A 15,634-nucleotide genomic window follows, 5' to 3' on the forward strand; every position below is an offset into this window, starting at 1 on the left:
ACATAATCTGATGCTTTGGAGGTATAAGACCAGGGAAATTGAACAGTTAGGAGGAGAACTGCCAAGCCCCAGCTAGTAAAAGACTGCCTGAAAAATAGCTCTCTTAAAAGTACCTTTTTCAATCAGTAACATGCGACATAGAAATTCCTAAGAAGAAAACACACAGGAAGATCCAAATAGAAGAACTGAAAGCTGCCTGGTTCTGAGAGGTGTTGTTTTGCAAATCTTAATTGGGAGTTTTATCGGACTAGTGTTTTAGAAGGGAAGGTAAAAGATAGGTTAGAGTAAGGACTTGTATATAATTATTAATTAATTATTCTCTGTTATACTTTAAGAAATAAAGTTGTTCATTTTTACTATAAGTAGTTCTTGGACACTCAAACTTTTACAGGTTGCTTAATAAATCTTTTCTGTATTGCTGGTTTTAAATTAAGTAGGAGAACTTACCCCGTGTCATAACACTTTATTTACTCTTTTTTTTAAAAATACCTAAGGTTTGTACAGAGGTACTTTGAACCTAAGATGGTGTATTAGTGACACTGTACACTTTTCACTGTACCCCTGTTCTTTTGTAAAAGATTTACTGTCACAGGTACTCCAAATTCTAAATTCTAATTCTAAAATTCTTCTTTACTTATCAAGGATGTAACCAACCCTGCCTTTAAAGACTCTGATTCCACTGCATTTTGAGGAAGAGATCTCAAAAGACTCGTGACCCTCTATGGGGTAAAAAGAAATTCCTCCTTATCTATCTTAAATCCCAAATTCTACATCCTTCCCACATCTATCCTGTCAGACTCTCTCAGAATCTTATGTTTCAAACAACTTGTCTCATGCTCTATGTCAAAGTCAGACATTACAATCTGACACTAACTTGTAGAAACTTCCAACTGCAAAAGACAAAGTAGGGCAACACTGTCACCAAATATTAAATATCACCTCTTAGACTCTAGTTGAAATTTTGATAAGAACAAAGAATAATACAGCACAGGACCCTCCAAGAATGCGCCACTACATTGTAAACCTGTCTTCACTTTCAGGATCTGTAATCATCTAGTCCCTTCCTATTCACGTATTTGTCCAGGTGTTTCTCGACTGCTGCTATTGTATCTGCTTCCACCATCTTCTCTGGCAGCGCGTTCTAGACACACACCATCCTGTGTGTGAAAAACCTGCCTCGCACATCTCTTTTAAATGTTCTGCCTTCTGCTCCTTGAACCCGTGTTCCCGAGTAATTGACTGTCCACCCTGGGAAAAAAGCCTCATACTTCCCACTCTATCCATGCCATTCATAATCTTATAAACATCTATTAGTTCACTCCTCAACATCCTGCATTCCAGTGAAAACAAACCCAGTCTATCCAACCCTTCTTCATAGCTAAGCTCCCCCATACCAGGCAACATCCTAGTAAACTTTTTCTGTACCCTCTCCAAAGCATCCACATCCTTCTGGTAGTGTGGTGACCAGAACTGTCCGCAAGATTCCAAGTGTGGCCTAACTAAAGTGCTATAAAGCTGCAGAATAATTGGTCTGTCCTTAAACTCAATAGAAGTGACGCACCTCATTCTTCTACTGCAATGTTTAGGAAACTAAATTTTCTGTGAAATCTTCTGACTAAAATTTAGCAATTGAATTACAACCAAATAACTTCTCAGGGACTAAATGTACTTCTGGTTTTGAAACATTTTGATTCAAAGCATCACTTGGGAGTGGAACTGTGCAAAATAAAAAGCTCCTGTACTGTATTATTTAAACTATTTAACTGACGGATGGTTCAATTTTCAGATATCTCTCCGGTTAAGTTAATGAATTTAGTTCACTCATAGGATGTGGATGTCAATGGCTGGGCCAGCATTTCTTACCCGTCCCTAGTTGCCCTTGAGAAGGTGGTGGTGAACTGCTGTCTTGAACCACTGCAGTGGTTCATCTTCTGTTGGTAGACCCACAATACTGTTAGGGAGGGAATTTCAGGATTTTCTCTTCTCAGCTTTTAAACTCTAACAAGTATAGGCCTAAACTGCTCAATCTCTCCTCACAAAACAAGCCTGTCATCTTTCCCCTTGGGATACAGGTTCGTAGTTCCTTGAAAGTTGAGTCCAGGTAGACAGTATAGTGAGGAAGACATGGTACGCTTGCATTTATTGGTCAACGCATTGAGGTCATGTTGCGGCTCTACAGAACATTGGTTAGGCTACTTTTGGAATACTGCGTGCAATTCTGGTCTCCCTGCTATGCTATAAGAAAGATGCCATCAAACTTGAGGGTGCTGTAAGGATTTGCAAGGATGTTGACACGGTCGGAAGTCTGAAGCTGGAGAGAGAGGCTGAGTAGGCTGGGGCTGTTTTCCCTGGAGAGTCTGAGGCCGAGACTTGGAGGTTTATAAAATTATGAGGGGCATGGATAGGGTAAATAGACAAGGTCTTTTCCCTATAGGAAGGGAGTCCAAAACTAGAGGGCATAGGTTCAAGGTGACAGGGGAAAGATTTAAAGGGCACCTAAGGGGCAACCTTTTCACACAGTGGGTAGAGAAGGAATGGAATGAGCTGCCAGAGGAAGTGGTGGAGACTGGTACAATTACAGCATTTAAAAGGCATCTGGATGGGCATATGAATAGCGATGGTTTACAGGAATATGAGCCAAGTGCTGGCAAATGGGACTAAATTAATGTAGGATATCTGGTCAGCATGGATGAGTTGGACCGAATGGTCTGTTTCCATGCTGTACTGTCTATGACTTGATGACTCTTCAGCAACTGCTTTAGTTTGAATCTGTGCTAAAGGATCTGACAACTCGTACAACCTCTGGGAACATGAAAACATACTCAAGTAAAACAAAGAACTGTGGCTGCTAGTACTCTGAAACACAAACAAAGTGCTGGAGAAACTGAGCAGGTCTGGCAGCTTGTGTGGAAAGAGAAACTGAGTTAACACTGAGTACAGTGGTTCTGAAGGGTCAGTGGACAAAAAGAGTGAGGATTGTAGATGTAGAGATTAGAGTCGAGAGTGTGGTGCTGGAAAAGCACAGCAGGTCAGGCAGCATCTGAGGAGCAGGAGGATCGATGTTTTGGGCAAGAGCCCTTCATCAGGAATGAGGCAGGGGGCCTTGGGGTGGAGGGATAAATGGGAGGGGGTGGGGCTGGGGGAAAGGTAGCTCAGAGTGCGATGGGTAAATGAAGGTTGGGTGGGGGGGGGGGAAAGAGAAAGGTGACAGGGTGGAGTGGATAGATGGGAAAGGTGATGGACAGGTCATGAGGGTAGTCTCCCAAGTTGGAGGCTTGGGACTGGGATAAGGTGGGGGGAAGAAGGGAAATGAGGAAACTGGTGAAGTCCACATTGACCCCGTGTGGTTGCAGGGTCCCAAGACGGGAGATGAGGCGATCTTCCTCCAGGCATCGGGTGGTAAGGGTTTGGTGACGGAGGAGGCTAGAAAACTTAACTCTGCTTCCTCGCCACAGATGCTACCAGATATGCCGAGTTTCTCCGCAATTCTCATTTTTGTTTCATGAAAATATACTCGTTGTTTGCCCCCACTTTATTTGGTGCAGTTAACAGGTAATAATCCATGGGAAACTGTGTAGTATTTTCACAATTCAATCACATTGAAGATTGATTTTTACATTTTCACATTAAATCATACGCAAAACCTTGAAAATATACTCCAGCGTTAAAGGGCCTCAGCTGGAGCACTCTTTGCCTTCGAATCAGAAGGTTGTGGGTTCACAGCAGAGACTAGAAGAGAAAATTTAGGCTGACACTCCAGCGCAGTAATGAGGGGGTGCTACGCTGTCAGAAATACCAGCTGTCCAAAGAGAGGTCTCATACTCAGACAGGTGCAATACTTGAAAGAAGACCAGGGGTTGATCCCTGACAATCCGGTCAATAGTGTGTCTTTCATCAACATCGCAGATAAAGATCTGATCATTGACATTCATGTTTGACAGACTTTGCTGTGAGCAAACTGGCTGCCACATTCCCTACCTAACGACAACGTCTACACTTCAAGTAGTAGTTTGGTGGCTTCAGAGTGCTTTGGGCTCTCTCATCAAAGTGGGCGCTACATAAGTGCAAAGACTTTAAAATCAAAATAATTCAGTCAGCTTGCCATGGGGCAGCACAGTGGTTCAGCGGTCAGCACTGCTGCTTCACAGGAGGGAGCCAGGTTCAATTCCAGTCTCTGGTGACTGCCTGTCTGTTAGTCTCATTTTTAACACAGTCAAATGAATCAGCTGCCTGCCTGATTGACATCACTCTCAAACACGAGCAGAATTAACATGCGTTTCTTGCCACCAGAGGTGGTGTTAATGTGGCATACAGTCAGGACAGAGTGACTCCAAAGCCCATGATGCATCATGGCTTCAGGTTAAATATGGTTAGAGACAAAAAAAAAACTGCAGATGCTGGAATCCAACGTAGACAGGTCAAACATGGGCAAGGAATCTCACGCTGTGCCATTCTACCTTGACTAAAGAGTCAGTACTCCTCCATATTGAACATCATTTGGAGGAAGTACTTAGTGTCAAGAGCTCAGAATGTACTCTTGTTGGGGGACTTCAACACCCACACCAAGAGTGGCTCAGGACCATCATTAGGGGCAGCCGATTGGTACTTTCGCTGGACTGTTAATCCAAAGACCCAGGTAATGCTCTGGGGACCTGGGTTCAAATCCCACCATGGTGGATGGTGGGACGTGATTTCAATGCAACTCCAGAATTAAGAGTCCAATGATGCCCATGAAGGCATTGCTAGTTGTCAGAAAACTCCATCTGGTTTGCTAACGTCCTTTAGGTGGAGGAAATGGCCATCCTTACTTGATCTGGCCCACACTGTGGCTCAGCAGTTAGCACTGCTACCTCACAGCACCAGGGTCCCGGGTTCGATTCAAGCATCAGGTCTGTGTGGAATTTGCACATTCTCCCCGTGTCGGCGTGGGTTTCCTCCGGGTGCTCCGGTTTCCTCCCCCAGTCCAAAGACATGCAGGTTTGGTGAATTGGCCATGCTAAATTGCCCCGTAGTGTTCAGAGATGTGTAGGTTAGGTGCATTAGTCAGAGGTGAATGTAGAGGAATAGGGCAGGGGAAAGGGTCTGGGAGGGTTACTCTTCGGGGGGTCGGTGTGGACTTGTTTCCACAGTGCAGGGATTCTATGATACATGTGAATCCAGACCCACAACAACGTAGTTGACTCCTAATTGTTAACAAATGCTGGCCTAGCCAATAACACCCTCATTTCATGAATGAACAAATTAAACAAAATTACTGATCCAGCTGGTTGCTGCTGGGTCACCAAGAAGAGGGAAAATTATACTTAATCTCATTCTCACCAATCTTATGGCTGTAGATGCACTGTGTCAGTTAGAGCAACACCACACAGTCCTTGAAGAGACAAAGTCCCATCCTTCATAATGAGAATAATCTTCATTGTGTCATGTGGACAGACTTTAAACAGATACAGCAACTCCAGACTGGGCATCCATGAGGCGCTGTGGGTCGTCAACAGCAGCAGAACTGTACTCCAGCACAATCTGTCACCTCATGGCGCGGTATATCCCCCACTCAACCATTACCATAGAGCCAGGGGTTCAACCCTGGTTGAATGGAGAGTTCAGGAGCACATGACAGGAACAGCACCAGGCACGTGTAAAAATGAGGTGCTAACCTGGTGAAGCTACCAAACAGGACTACTTGCATGCCACATCGCATTAGCAGCAAGTGATAGACAGAGCTGAGGGATCCCACAACCAATGGATTAGATCTAAGCTCCGTAGTCCTGCCAAATCGAGCCATGAAAGATGGTGGACAATTAAAAACTTAGTGTAGGAGGCAGCTCCACAAATATCCCTATCCTCAATGAAAGGGAACCTCAGCACATCACTGTAGAAGATAAGGCTGAAGCATTTGCAATAATCTTCAGCGAGAAGTGCTGAATCTTGGCTTCCACCAGACATCCCGAGCATCACAGATACCAGCATTCAGCCAATTCAATTCACTCATGTGATAGCAAGAAATGGCTCGAGGCACTGGCTAATGCAAAGGCTATGGGCCCTGATAACATACTGGCAATGGTACTGAAGACTTGTGCCCCAGAAGTAGCTGTGCCCCGAGTCAAGCTGTTTCGGTACAGCTTCAAACCTGGCATCTTACTAACAATATGGGCAATTGCCCAGGGATGCCCTATACACAAAAATCAAGACAAATCCAACCCAGCCAATTACCATCCCATTAGTCTATTCTCGCTCATCAATAAAGCAATGGAAGGGGTTAATGGCTTCTTAACAACCTGCTCACTGACGGTCACTTTGAGCTCCGCATGGGTCATTGAACTGACATCATAGCCTTGGTTCAAACATGGACAAAGGGCTAAATTCGAAGATAAAGTGACAGCCCTTGGCATCAAGGCTGCATTTGACTGAGTGTAGCATCAAGAAGCCCTCGCAAACGGAGAGCGAATGGCGATTAAGGGAACACTTTCTGCTGGCTGGGGTCATACCTAGCACAAAGGAAGATGGTCGTGGTTGTTGGAGGTCAGTCATCGCAGCTCCAGGACATCTCTGCAGGACTTCCTCAGGGTAGTGCTCTTGACCCAACCATCTTTAGCTGCTTTATCAATTACCTTCCCTCCATCAGAAAGGATGTTCCCTGATGCTTGCATGATGTTCAGTACTATTGACATATCCTGAGATACTGAAGCAGTCCACGTGTCCCAAGCAGTAAAACCTAAATAATATCTAGGTTTGGGCTGACAAGTGGTAAGTAACATTCCCACTTCACAAGTGCCAGGCAATGATGGTCTCTAACAAGCGAGAATCGAAAATTAGATTAGATTCCCTACAATATGGAAACTGACACCATCCAGAAATAGCAGCTCATTTGATTGGCACCATATCCACAAGAATCCACTCCCTCCACCACCAATGCTCAGTAGCAGCAGTGTGTACCATCTATAAGATGCACTGCAGAAAGTCACCAAAGATCCTCAGACAGCAAGTTCCAAACTCACGACCACTTCCATCTAGAAAGAGATGGGCAGCAGATACATGGGAACACCACCCCCTAGAAGCCACTCACCATCCCGATTTGAAAATATACACCGTTCCTTCACGGTCGCTGGGTCAAAATCTGGAATTCCCTTATTAATGGCATTGCGCGGCTACCTCGGCAAACGGACTCACCACCACCTTCGCCAGGATAAGGGATGGACAACAAATGGTGGGCCAGCCAGTAGCATCGTAAGAATTAATAAAACCAAAGCCTTCTCCAACCTTGCAAGCCCTCCACGACCAAATCAAAGTCACCTGCCAACTGGAGGAAGAATACCCCATCTTCCACGGCGGGACCCTACAGCAACTTGACTAGTTTCCAAATGTCCCCTCCCCCACCTCATCCCAGACCTAACCCTCCAACTTGGCATCACCCTTTTCACCTGACCTGTCCATCTTCCTTCCTACCTACTCGATCCACCCTCCCCTCCAACCTATTATTCCCCCACCTGCATCCACCTACCGCCTTCGCATCTACCTTTCCCCACCCCACATCCGGCCCCACCCCTCCATTTATCTCTCAGCCCCCTTCCTCCTCCACATTCCTGATGAAGGGCTTATGCCCAAAATGTCGACTGTCCTGCTCCTCGGACGCTGCCTGATCTGCTGTGCTTTTCCAGCACCATACCTTTTGACTCTAACCCCCATGTATCGAACCCGACCAGCATTTATTAACGAGGGGGCGCGGGGAGAGCGAGAACGGGCGCGCGGGGAGAGCGAGAGCGGGCGCGCGCGGAGAGCGAGAGCGGGCGCGCGCGGAGAGCGAGAGCGGGCGCGCGCGGAGAGCGAGAGCGGGCGCGCGCGGAGAGCGAGAGCGGGCGCGCGCGGAGAGCGAGAACGGGCGCGCGCGGAGAGCGAGAACGGGCGCGCGCGGAGAGCGAGAACGGGAGCGCGCGGAGAGCGAGAAAGGGAGCGCGCGGAGAGCGAGAAAGGGAGCGCGCGGAGAGCGAGAAAGTGAGCGCGCGGAGAGTGAGAAAGAGACAGACAGACAGTGAGGAGAGCATATGCAGAGTGAGCACTGAAAGCAGATAAGTCAACGTTTAGAGAGAGCAGTGTGAATAAAGCCAGGTTTAGAGAAAGTGAGCAAAGTAGACAAGGAAAAATCTCGAGACAGAACAGTGGTTTAGGCAGGTTTCAGATAGAGAGAGAGAGAGAAAAAGCAAGCGAGCAGAGTGGTCAGGACAGAACTGAGAGAGAGAACAAAGTAGCTAATAAAGGATTAAAGAATCATTGAATCCTTGCAGTGTGGAAACAGGCCCTTCGGCCCAACAGGTCCAAACTGACCCTCCGAACAGTAACCCACCCAGACCCATTCCCCTACCCTTAACTATACATTTACCCCCTGATTAATGCAAATAAACTACATGTCCCTAAAAACTATGGACAATTTTCCACAGCCAATTCACTTAACTTGCACATCTTTGGATTGTGGGAGGAAACTGAAGCACCCCCAGAGGTAACCTACAGACACGGGGAGAACGTGCAATCCCCACACAGACAGTCGTTCAAGGTTGGAATTGAACCTGAGTCTGTGGTGCCATGAGGCAGCAGTGCAAACCACTGAACCACTATGCTCAAGGAAAAGAGAACACAGTGGTTAAAAAAGTGATTAGAGAGAGAGCATAGAGTGGGTAAAGAAGGGTTTTGAGAGAGCGCACAGAATGGGTAAGGGAGGGCTTAGAGAGAGAGGTCAGAGGTGGTTAAGGGAGTGTGTGTGTGAGAGAGACAGGCACACACAGTAAGTAAGGGAGGGTTTTGAGAGAGAGCAGAGAGGTAAGGGAGGGTTTCGGGACAGGGAGGGCTTCGGGAGAGAGAGGACAGAGGGGTTAAGGGAGGGTTTGAGACAGAGAGGACAGAGTGGTTAAGGGAGGGTTTGAGACAGAGAGAGAGGACAGAGTGGGGAAGGGGGAGAGAAGAGAGAGGACAGAGTGGGGAAGGGGGGGGAAGAGAGAGGACAGAGTGGGGAAGGGGGGGAAGAGAGAGGACAGAGTGGGGAAGGGGGGGGAAGAGAGAGGACAGAGTGGGGAAGGGGGGGGAAGAGAGAGGACAGAGTGGGGAAGGGGGGGGAAGAGAGAGGACAGAGTGGGGGTGGGGGGGGGAAAGAGAGAGGACAGAGTGGGTGGGGGGGGAAGAGAGAGGACAGAGTGGGTGGGGGGGGAAGAGAGAGGACAGAGTGGGTGGGGGGGGAAGAGAGAGGACAGAGTGGGTAAGGGGGGGGGGGAAGAGAGAGGACAGAGTGGGTAAGGGGGGGGAAGAGAGAGGACAGAGTGGGTAAGGGGGGGGGGAAGAGAGAGGACAGAGTGGGTGGGGGGGGAAGAGAGAGGACAGAGTGGGTGGGGGGGGAAGAGAGAGGACAGAGTGGGTGGGGGGGGAAGAGAGAGGACAGAGTGGGTGGGGGGGGGAAGAGAGAGGACAGAGTGGGTGGGGGGGGAAGAGAGAGGACAGAGTGGGTGGGGGGGGAAGAGAGGACAGAGTGGGTGGGGGGGGAAGAGAGCACAGAGTGGGGAAGTGGGGGGGGGAGAGAGAGCACAGAGTGGGGAAGGGGGGGGGGAAGAGAGAGGACAGAGTGGGGAAGGGGGGGGGGAAAGAGAGAGGACAGAGTGGGGAAGGGGGGGGGGGAAAGAGAGAGGACAGAGTGGGGAAGGGGGGGGGGGAAAGAGAGAGGACAGAGTGGGGAAGGGGGGGGAAGAGAGAGGACAGAGTGGGGAAGGGGGGGGGAAGAGAGAGGACAGAGTGGGGAAGGGGGGGGGGGAAGAGAGAGGACAGAGTGGGGAAGGGGGGGGGGAAGAGAGAGGACAGAGTGGGGAAGGGGGGGGGAAGAGAGAGGACAGAGTGGGTAAGGGGGGGGGGGAAGAGAGAGGACAGAGTGGGTAAGGGGGGGGGAAGAGAGAGGACAGAGTGGGTAAGGGGGGGGGAAGAGAGAGGACAGAGTGGGTAAGGGGGGGGAAGAGAGAGGACAGAGTGGGTAAGGGGGGGGGGGAAGAGAGAGGACAGAGTGGGTAAGGGGGGGGGAAGAGAGAGGACAGAGTGGGTAAGGGGGGGGGGGGAAGAGAGAGGACAGAGTGGGTAAGGGGGGGGGAAGAGAGAGGACAGAGTGGGTAAGGGGGGGGGAAGAGAGAGGACAGAGTGGGTAAGGGGGGGGGAAGAGAGAGGACAGAGTGGGTAAGGGGGGGGAAGAGAGAGGACAGAGTGGGTAAGGGGGGGAAAGAGAGAGGACAGAGTGGGTAAGGGGGGGAAAGAGAGAGGACAGAGTGGGTAAGGGGGGGAAAGAGAGAGGACAGAGTGGGTAAGGGGGGGAAAGAGAGAGGACAGAGTGGGTAAGGGGGGGAAAGAGAGAGGACAGAGTGGGTAAGGGGGGGGAGAGAGAGGACAGAGTGGGTAAGGGGGGGGAGAGAGAGGACAAAGTGGGTAAGGGGGGGGAAGAGAGAGGACAGAGTGGGTAAGGGGGGGGAGAGAGAGGACAGAGTGGGTAAGGGGGGGGGGGAAGAGAGAGGACAAAGTGGGTAAGGGAGGATTTCGGGACAGGGAAGGTTTCGAGAGAGAGGACAGAGTGGGTAGGGGGGGGGCGGAGAGAGCAGAGTAGTCACAGGAAGGTTCGCGGAGTGATTGAGGCCGAGTTTAGAACGAGAGGCCAAAGTGGAAAAGACAGGGTTTAAAAAAGGGCTGAAGACGCTAAAGTAACACACAATCCCTCCCCCCGGGAACACGGCGGATTGAGGCAGGCGTGTGTACCAGTCCGTGCTTTTATAAGCGGGGAAGGGAGAGTTAGAGCAGAACTACACTCACCTCTTGCTGGAAGCAGCCATACTGCTACCGAGGGAACACATTGTAACAACGTGATGTCGAGAGGTTCCGTTCCCACAATCCGCAACAGGAAGGAACCAGCTCACTCACTCACTCACTCACTCACTGCTTTAACCCTCAACCTCCTGGTACATCCACATCCACATCTCCATCTCCTCCTGCTGCTGCTGCTGCTGCTGCTGCTGTCTTCATATCCTGCCAATCCAACTGGACCTGTGTTTACAGATAAATCCTGGTCTTTTATATGATTTATCTCCGTTTCCTCCTCCTCTCCCCCCCCTCCCAACTTCTCTTCAGGGGAAAAAAGTCTCGCTTCAACCCCAATTCCCATTGTGTCAGAATATGGTATATGTGGTGAGTGATGCTGTGCACTTTCTGATGTAGTTTACAGTGAAGGATAATACTGGACAGTTAAGGTGGACTCCGTGTGATTTAAATAGAATCTGTTTAAACTTGGTGTGACTTCAAAAATGAATCTTTCTATTCTATCAGTCTTTCTGTGTGATAATGTGACACTTGGAGCTTTGGGGCAGTGCACTGTACAAGAGTCTGATTCGACATTAAAGTTGCAGTTAGTTGTTGGAAAAGGATTTTAAGTGGGACTAATGCAGCCCTGTATAAATACATCTATTTCCCAAAATATCTGACAAGTCCCTCGAGGCTTTGATTTAACTGTTGTCTTTTTTTTTAGCAAGTTGGGCTATTTCTATAAAACGAGAGTTAAGGTGAAAAAAAATCCTCAGATTTATAATAATATGGACTGGGGAACTATTCAACTATACTTGGATCATGAGGGATCTGTAAACTTGAATCCCAAAACTTAACAGTAACACGTTGTAATAGAAAAATGCAATTTTGATACACTGAACAGTTGGCGCTGCCTTTCATGTTATTACTTTGTTAAATTGACCCTAATTTTGTGCAAATGCCGTTACAACTGGGCAAACCCCGGCATGCTAACTATAAGGATAAATTTAAGCTTGGAAAACTTTTTCTGGTTGACCAGTGTTTAGGATTTAGGAGACAGTTTGTTGCTGAAGGTAAAAGGAACCCAGTCTGTAGCTATGAAAGGAGAAGACTTGTCTGTTTGTTTAAACATCTAGCGGTCAGGATTGCAGGTTTTTTAAAATAATATTTAGTGATTTTTGTTTCAGTTTGTGTATTGAGTTGGCCTTTCCAAATAGTTCTGATGAGCTTAACTGGCAGGGTTTTACTGGATTGCGAGATGGGACGAATTGGACCATTTGAATCGTTTGTGTTCGGCAGTGTGGCGTTCAATTATTCACTTGCCTTTAATCACACTGTGTGCCACCGTAAGTGAAAATGCTTTTTGTGTGTAATTACGTTCGGGGAGGGGGGCGTCAGCTTCATATCCTGGGAATATAATTGGCATTGCGGTGGATTCCCCTTCCCGGCAGCTGTGAGTTTCATTCCGTATAACCAGCACCGTCCACTTGTCTGAAAGACTGCTCTCCACCAGAGACTTTCACGGAAGCGAAGGGAAGGGGTCGACCCTGATTTATTTTGCGTTTTTTTTTAGGAGGGGTGAACAACTGTAACCCCTTCCCGCCCCCCGATTGCTGTCAGTTTCTGCTCCACGCTGTTAAGTATCGCCTCACTGGGATCAGTGTGTTTGTGTGTGTGTCTGCTGGACTGATGAGAGAGAGAGAGAGAGCCAGCCTTTCGCATTTGTTATGGAAACAGAGCGGATGTAAATGTTAGTTCTGTCTGATCCTTTGACACATGCTAAACGGGGGTTTTGGGGAGGGGGGCGGGGAGCAGATAGATCTCTGGATAGGGTTTGAGAATGTTTCTTTTCGAGAAGGATTGTAATTCCTACTGTAAATGCTTATAGCTTGTTGTTCCTTTGTTCCCCTTTTAGGCTGCGTTTGGATACGTCTCTAATGGACGGTATGGAGGGGGGGGGGGGGTGGGGATGGAGGGAATGAGAAGGCATGGAGTGGATTCGACGTCTTGAGTATTGTAAAGAGCCCGGTCTGGGATAAATTCACGGTAACAGCGTGAAACATCGAGGCTGAAATCCAGAGAGCCCTGTATGTTTGCATCGATTTTAATTTTAATTCAGTTCTTCCCACAGGCCAGGCCGCCGCCTTTGTTTCTACTGCTGGGACTGCATACACATTCCCATTTTTCTCCCCGAGTTCAATCTGTAATGTCCCACTCCTTTTTGTTTGCCTGGTATTCTTGGTTCTGACATTGCTGAGCTGAAAGTGCTGGGATCAGGTCCTATGTCTCTAGCAGATGATTCATCATTTCCACATGTCCTGGGAATAGGATTGGCATTGCTAGACCTGTGGATATATTAAACAGCTTGTTTTTGAGGGATAGTGTTGGAGTATTGGCATGCAACACTGTTCGGGAACATGGTTTATTTGCAATGAAAGAGTTCCCTTTTTGGGGAAATATTTAAACATTGAGGATACGTTTGAGCAGTATCTTATTCTTAAAAGGTTAAAGGGCACCTTATAGAGGTTTATAAAATCACGAGGGGCATGGATAAGGTAAATAGACAAAGTATTTTTCCATGAGGTGGGGGAGTCCAGAACTAGAGGGCATAGGTTTAGGATGAGAGGGGAAATTTTAAAAGGGATCTAAAGGGGCAACCTTTTCAGGCAGAGGGTGGTGAGTGTATGAAATGAACTGCCAGAGGAAGTGGTGGAGGCTGGTACAATTACAACATTTAAAAGGCATTTGGATGGGTATATGAATAGGAAGGGTTTGGAGGGATATGGGCCGGCTGCTGGCAAATGGGACTAGATGAATTCAGGATATCTGGTGGGCATAGATGAGTTGGACCGAAGGGTCTGTTTCCATCTGTAAGACTGTTTGAGTTACCACCTGCTCTGCTCTGTGTTTTTACAGCTGTATATACAAAGGGAGGGACTGCTCCCCCTCCAGTATCCTGGGCTCCCTCGACAGTAATTAAACGCTGGAGAACATCACCATCATTTTAGATATTTTGTAATCAACCAGTTGACAGAGGTGACATCCCTCTGGAGTAAGCTGGACTTTGGAACCTGGCTCTCTTGCCTGAGGGGTAGTGTCACTACCAGTGTACCACCAGGATCATTTTAAAAAGGACAGAGAGACTGGGGGACATTTGTACGTTGCCAACACTAAAACAGATACATTTGCTTTACGGGGATGAGGCGTTCCGTGCTGGACAAGGCGATCAGCCAATCACAGCTCACTGTAGGCCTCCATTGACGTCATCGCACCAATCAGCATCGCCGAGGGCAGGACCAAACGTCAGTCCTGAGCTTGATATGTGGCTACATTGTCAATGCTGGCCCAGCAGCTGATCTGTGAGTAACATTTACATTCCTTGTTCAGTGTTTGGGGATGGGGGCTTTTTAACAGAATGTGCTTTGACGAAGGGATTTAATTTCTGCTGCAGCATAGGAAGGAGGGTGGTGTGCCAGTGTTTGTGCTAGCTGCCTATGATTTATAGTTCAGTCAGGGCTCCCTCAGCTGCCTGCGGAGATGGGCAATACTGTGCTGCAAAGAGATGGACCAGTCACACAACCCGGCTTCAATTGTGTTTGATGCACCATTCACAGCCTGGGGCTGTGTGTGTGATTTTTTTTTTAAATGTCCCCTGGTGAATAAGACTCTGCATATAATGCTGGAATCATAGCATCATTCACCTCGTTTCAGCACTCGACCATTTAATGAGATTTAAACCCCCTCCCCCTGACCAAACTCCCCTCCCTACCATGAAAGAGGCTTTTCTGATTGGGCAGCCTGCTTACGTGTGTTAACGAGGTTTGACTACTTGTGTCCATTCATCTTGCCTCTCTCCTTTTATTATATATAATAAAAATCTGAGTTACTGAGTCACTGGGCCTGAGTGCAGTGGAATAGCAGGAGATGCATTGTTTCTTTTTTTTTGATGTGTTTTCTCCAACTCTATCTATCTCTGCTTGGTATTAGGTGCTTTTATTTTCTCAGCAAGCAATCATTTCTGGCTGAGTTAACCCTCTCTGAGACTCCAGCAAGCAAGGAGAGACCTTGGAGCAGACTGACAGTGGAGAATGGTGCAGAGGGAGGGAGTGGAGAAAGGCAGGAGGTCTTAGTTTGAAGTGAAAATGGTGTTTGCATCGTAGCAGACTGAGAGGCGTTCAGTACTACTTCATGACTTTATTGTGGGCAAGTTGGAGTGTCAGAGAATTGGGAAGTGTTGAAAACTTCTGAGGTGGCCTTTTCTGATAACAGCATGACTGGCACAGACTATCGATCCTTAAGTCACCTCACGAATTCAGAGTTTCTGACTCAATGGCACATGGCATTTGTTCTTCGGATATGAGAAAGCACCAAGTGTGAATGATGTCAGAGACTGAGGGGTGGCCTTATTGAGCTTTATAAAATCATGAGGGGTATAAATAGTGGGAATAGCTACAATCTTTTTCCCAGGGTAGGGGAGTCCAAAACTAGAGGGCATAGGTTTAATGTGAGAAATTAAACATTTAAAAAGGACCTGTGGGGCAACATTTTCTCACAGTGGGTGGTACATGTAGCTACCAGAGGAGGTGGTGGAGGCTGGTACAATTACAACACTTAAAAGGCATCTAGATGGGTTTATGAATGGGAAGGGTTTAGAGGGATATGGGCCAAATGCTGGCAAATGGGATTAGTCCAGGTTGGGAGGTCTGGTCGGCATGGATGAGTTGGATCGAAGGGCCTGTGTCTGTGCTGTCTGACTGTATGTGGTCCAAGCTCACGTGTAGGCCAGAGAGGGGTGAGCTTCGCTTCCCTTTGCCAGTCCTCCTGTGTG

At 48.0% G+C, this 15,634-nt stretch overlaps 2 protein-coding genes across 8 annotated transcripts in view; one reads left to right on the forward strand and one right to left on the reverse strand.

The window, feature by feature from the left end:
- The window catches only part of noc2l (NOC2-like nucleolar associated transcriptional repressor), a 175,254-nt gene extending 164,312 nt beyond the window's left edge, over nt 1–10,942 (reverse strand). Inside the window, exon 1 of one of the 2 annotated variants that reach the window (XM_087980302.1) lies at nt 10,822–10,942. In XM_087980302.1, the coding sequence (XP_087836428.1) occupies nt 10,822–10,862 (41 nt within the window). In that variant the 5' untranslated portion in view covers nt 10,863–10,942. The remainder of the gene's footprint in view (nt 1–10,821) is intronic. The other variant, XM_043676134.2, reaches the window with a different exon arrangement.
- A 71-nt stretch (nt 10,943–11,013) lies between these two features.
- klhl17 (kelch-like family member 17) overlaps nt 11,014–15,634 on the forward strand; it is an 83,910-nt gene continuing 79,289 nt past the window's right edge. For 2 of the 6 annotated variants that reach the window (XM_087980305.1, XM_087980303.1), the window contains exon 1: nt 12,805–14,165. The gene's annotated coding sequence lies outside the window, so the exon portion shown is untranslated. The other 4 variants (XM_043676136.2, XM_087980304.1, XM_043676135.2 and 1 more) reach the window with 4 other exon arrangements.

The sequence above is a fragment of the Chiloscyllium plagiosum genome, unplaced genomic scaffold (assembly GCF_037043375.1).
Source record: "Chiloscyllium plagiosum isolate Xiang-an unplaced genomic scaffold, Cpla_swu_hap1 HiC_scaffold_37, whole genome shotgun sequence".
Lineage (NCBI taxonomy): Eukaryota > Metazoa > Chordata > Chondrichthyes > Orectolobiformes > Hemiscylliidae > Chiloscyllium > Chiloscyllium plagiosum.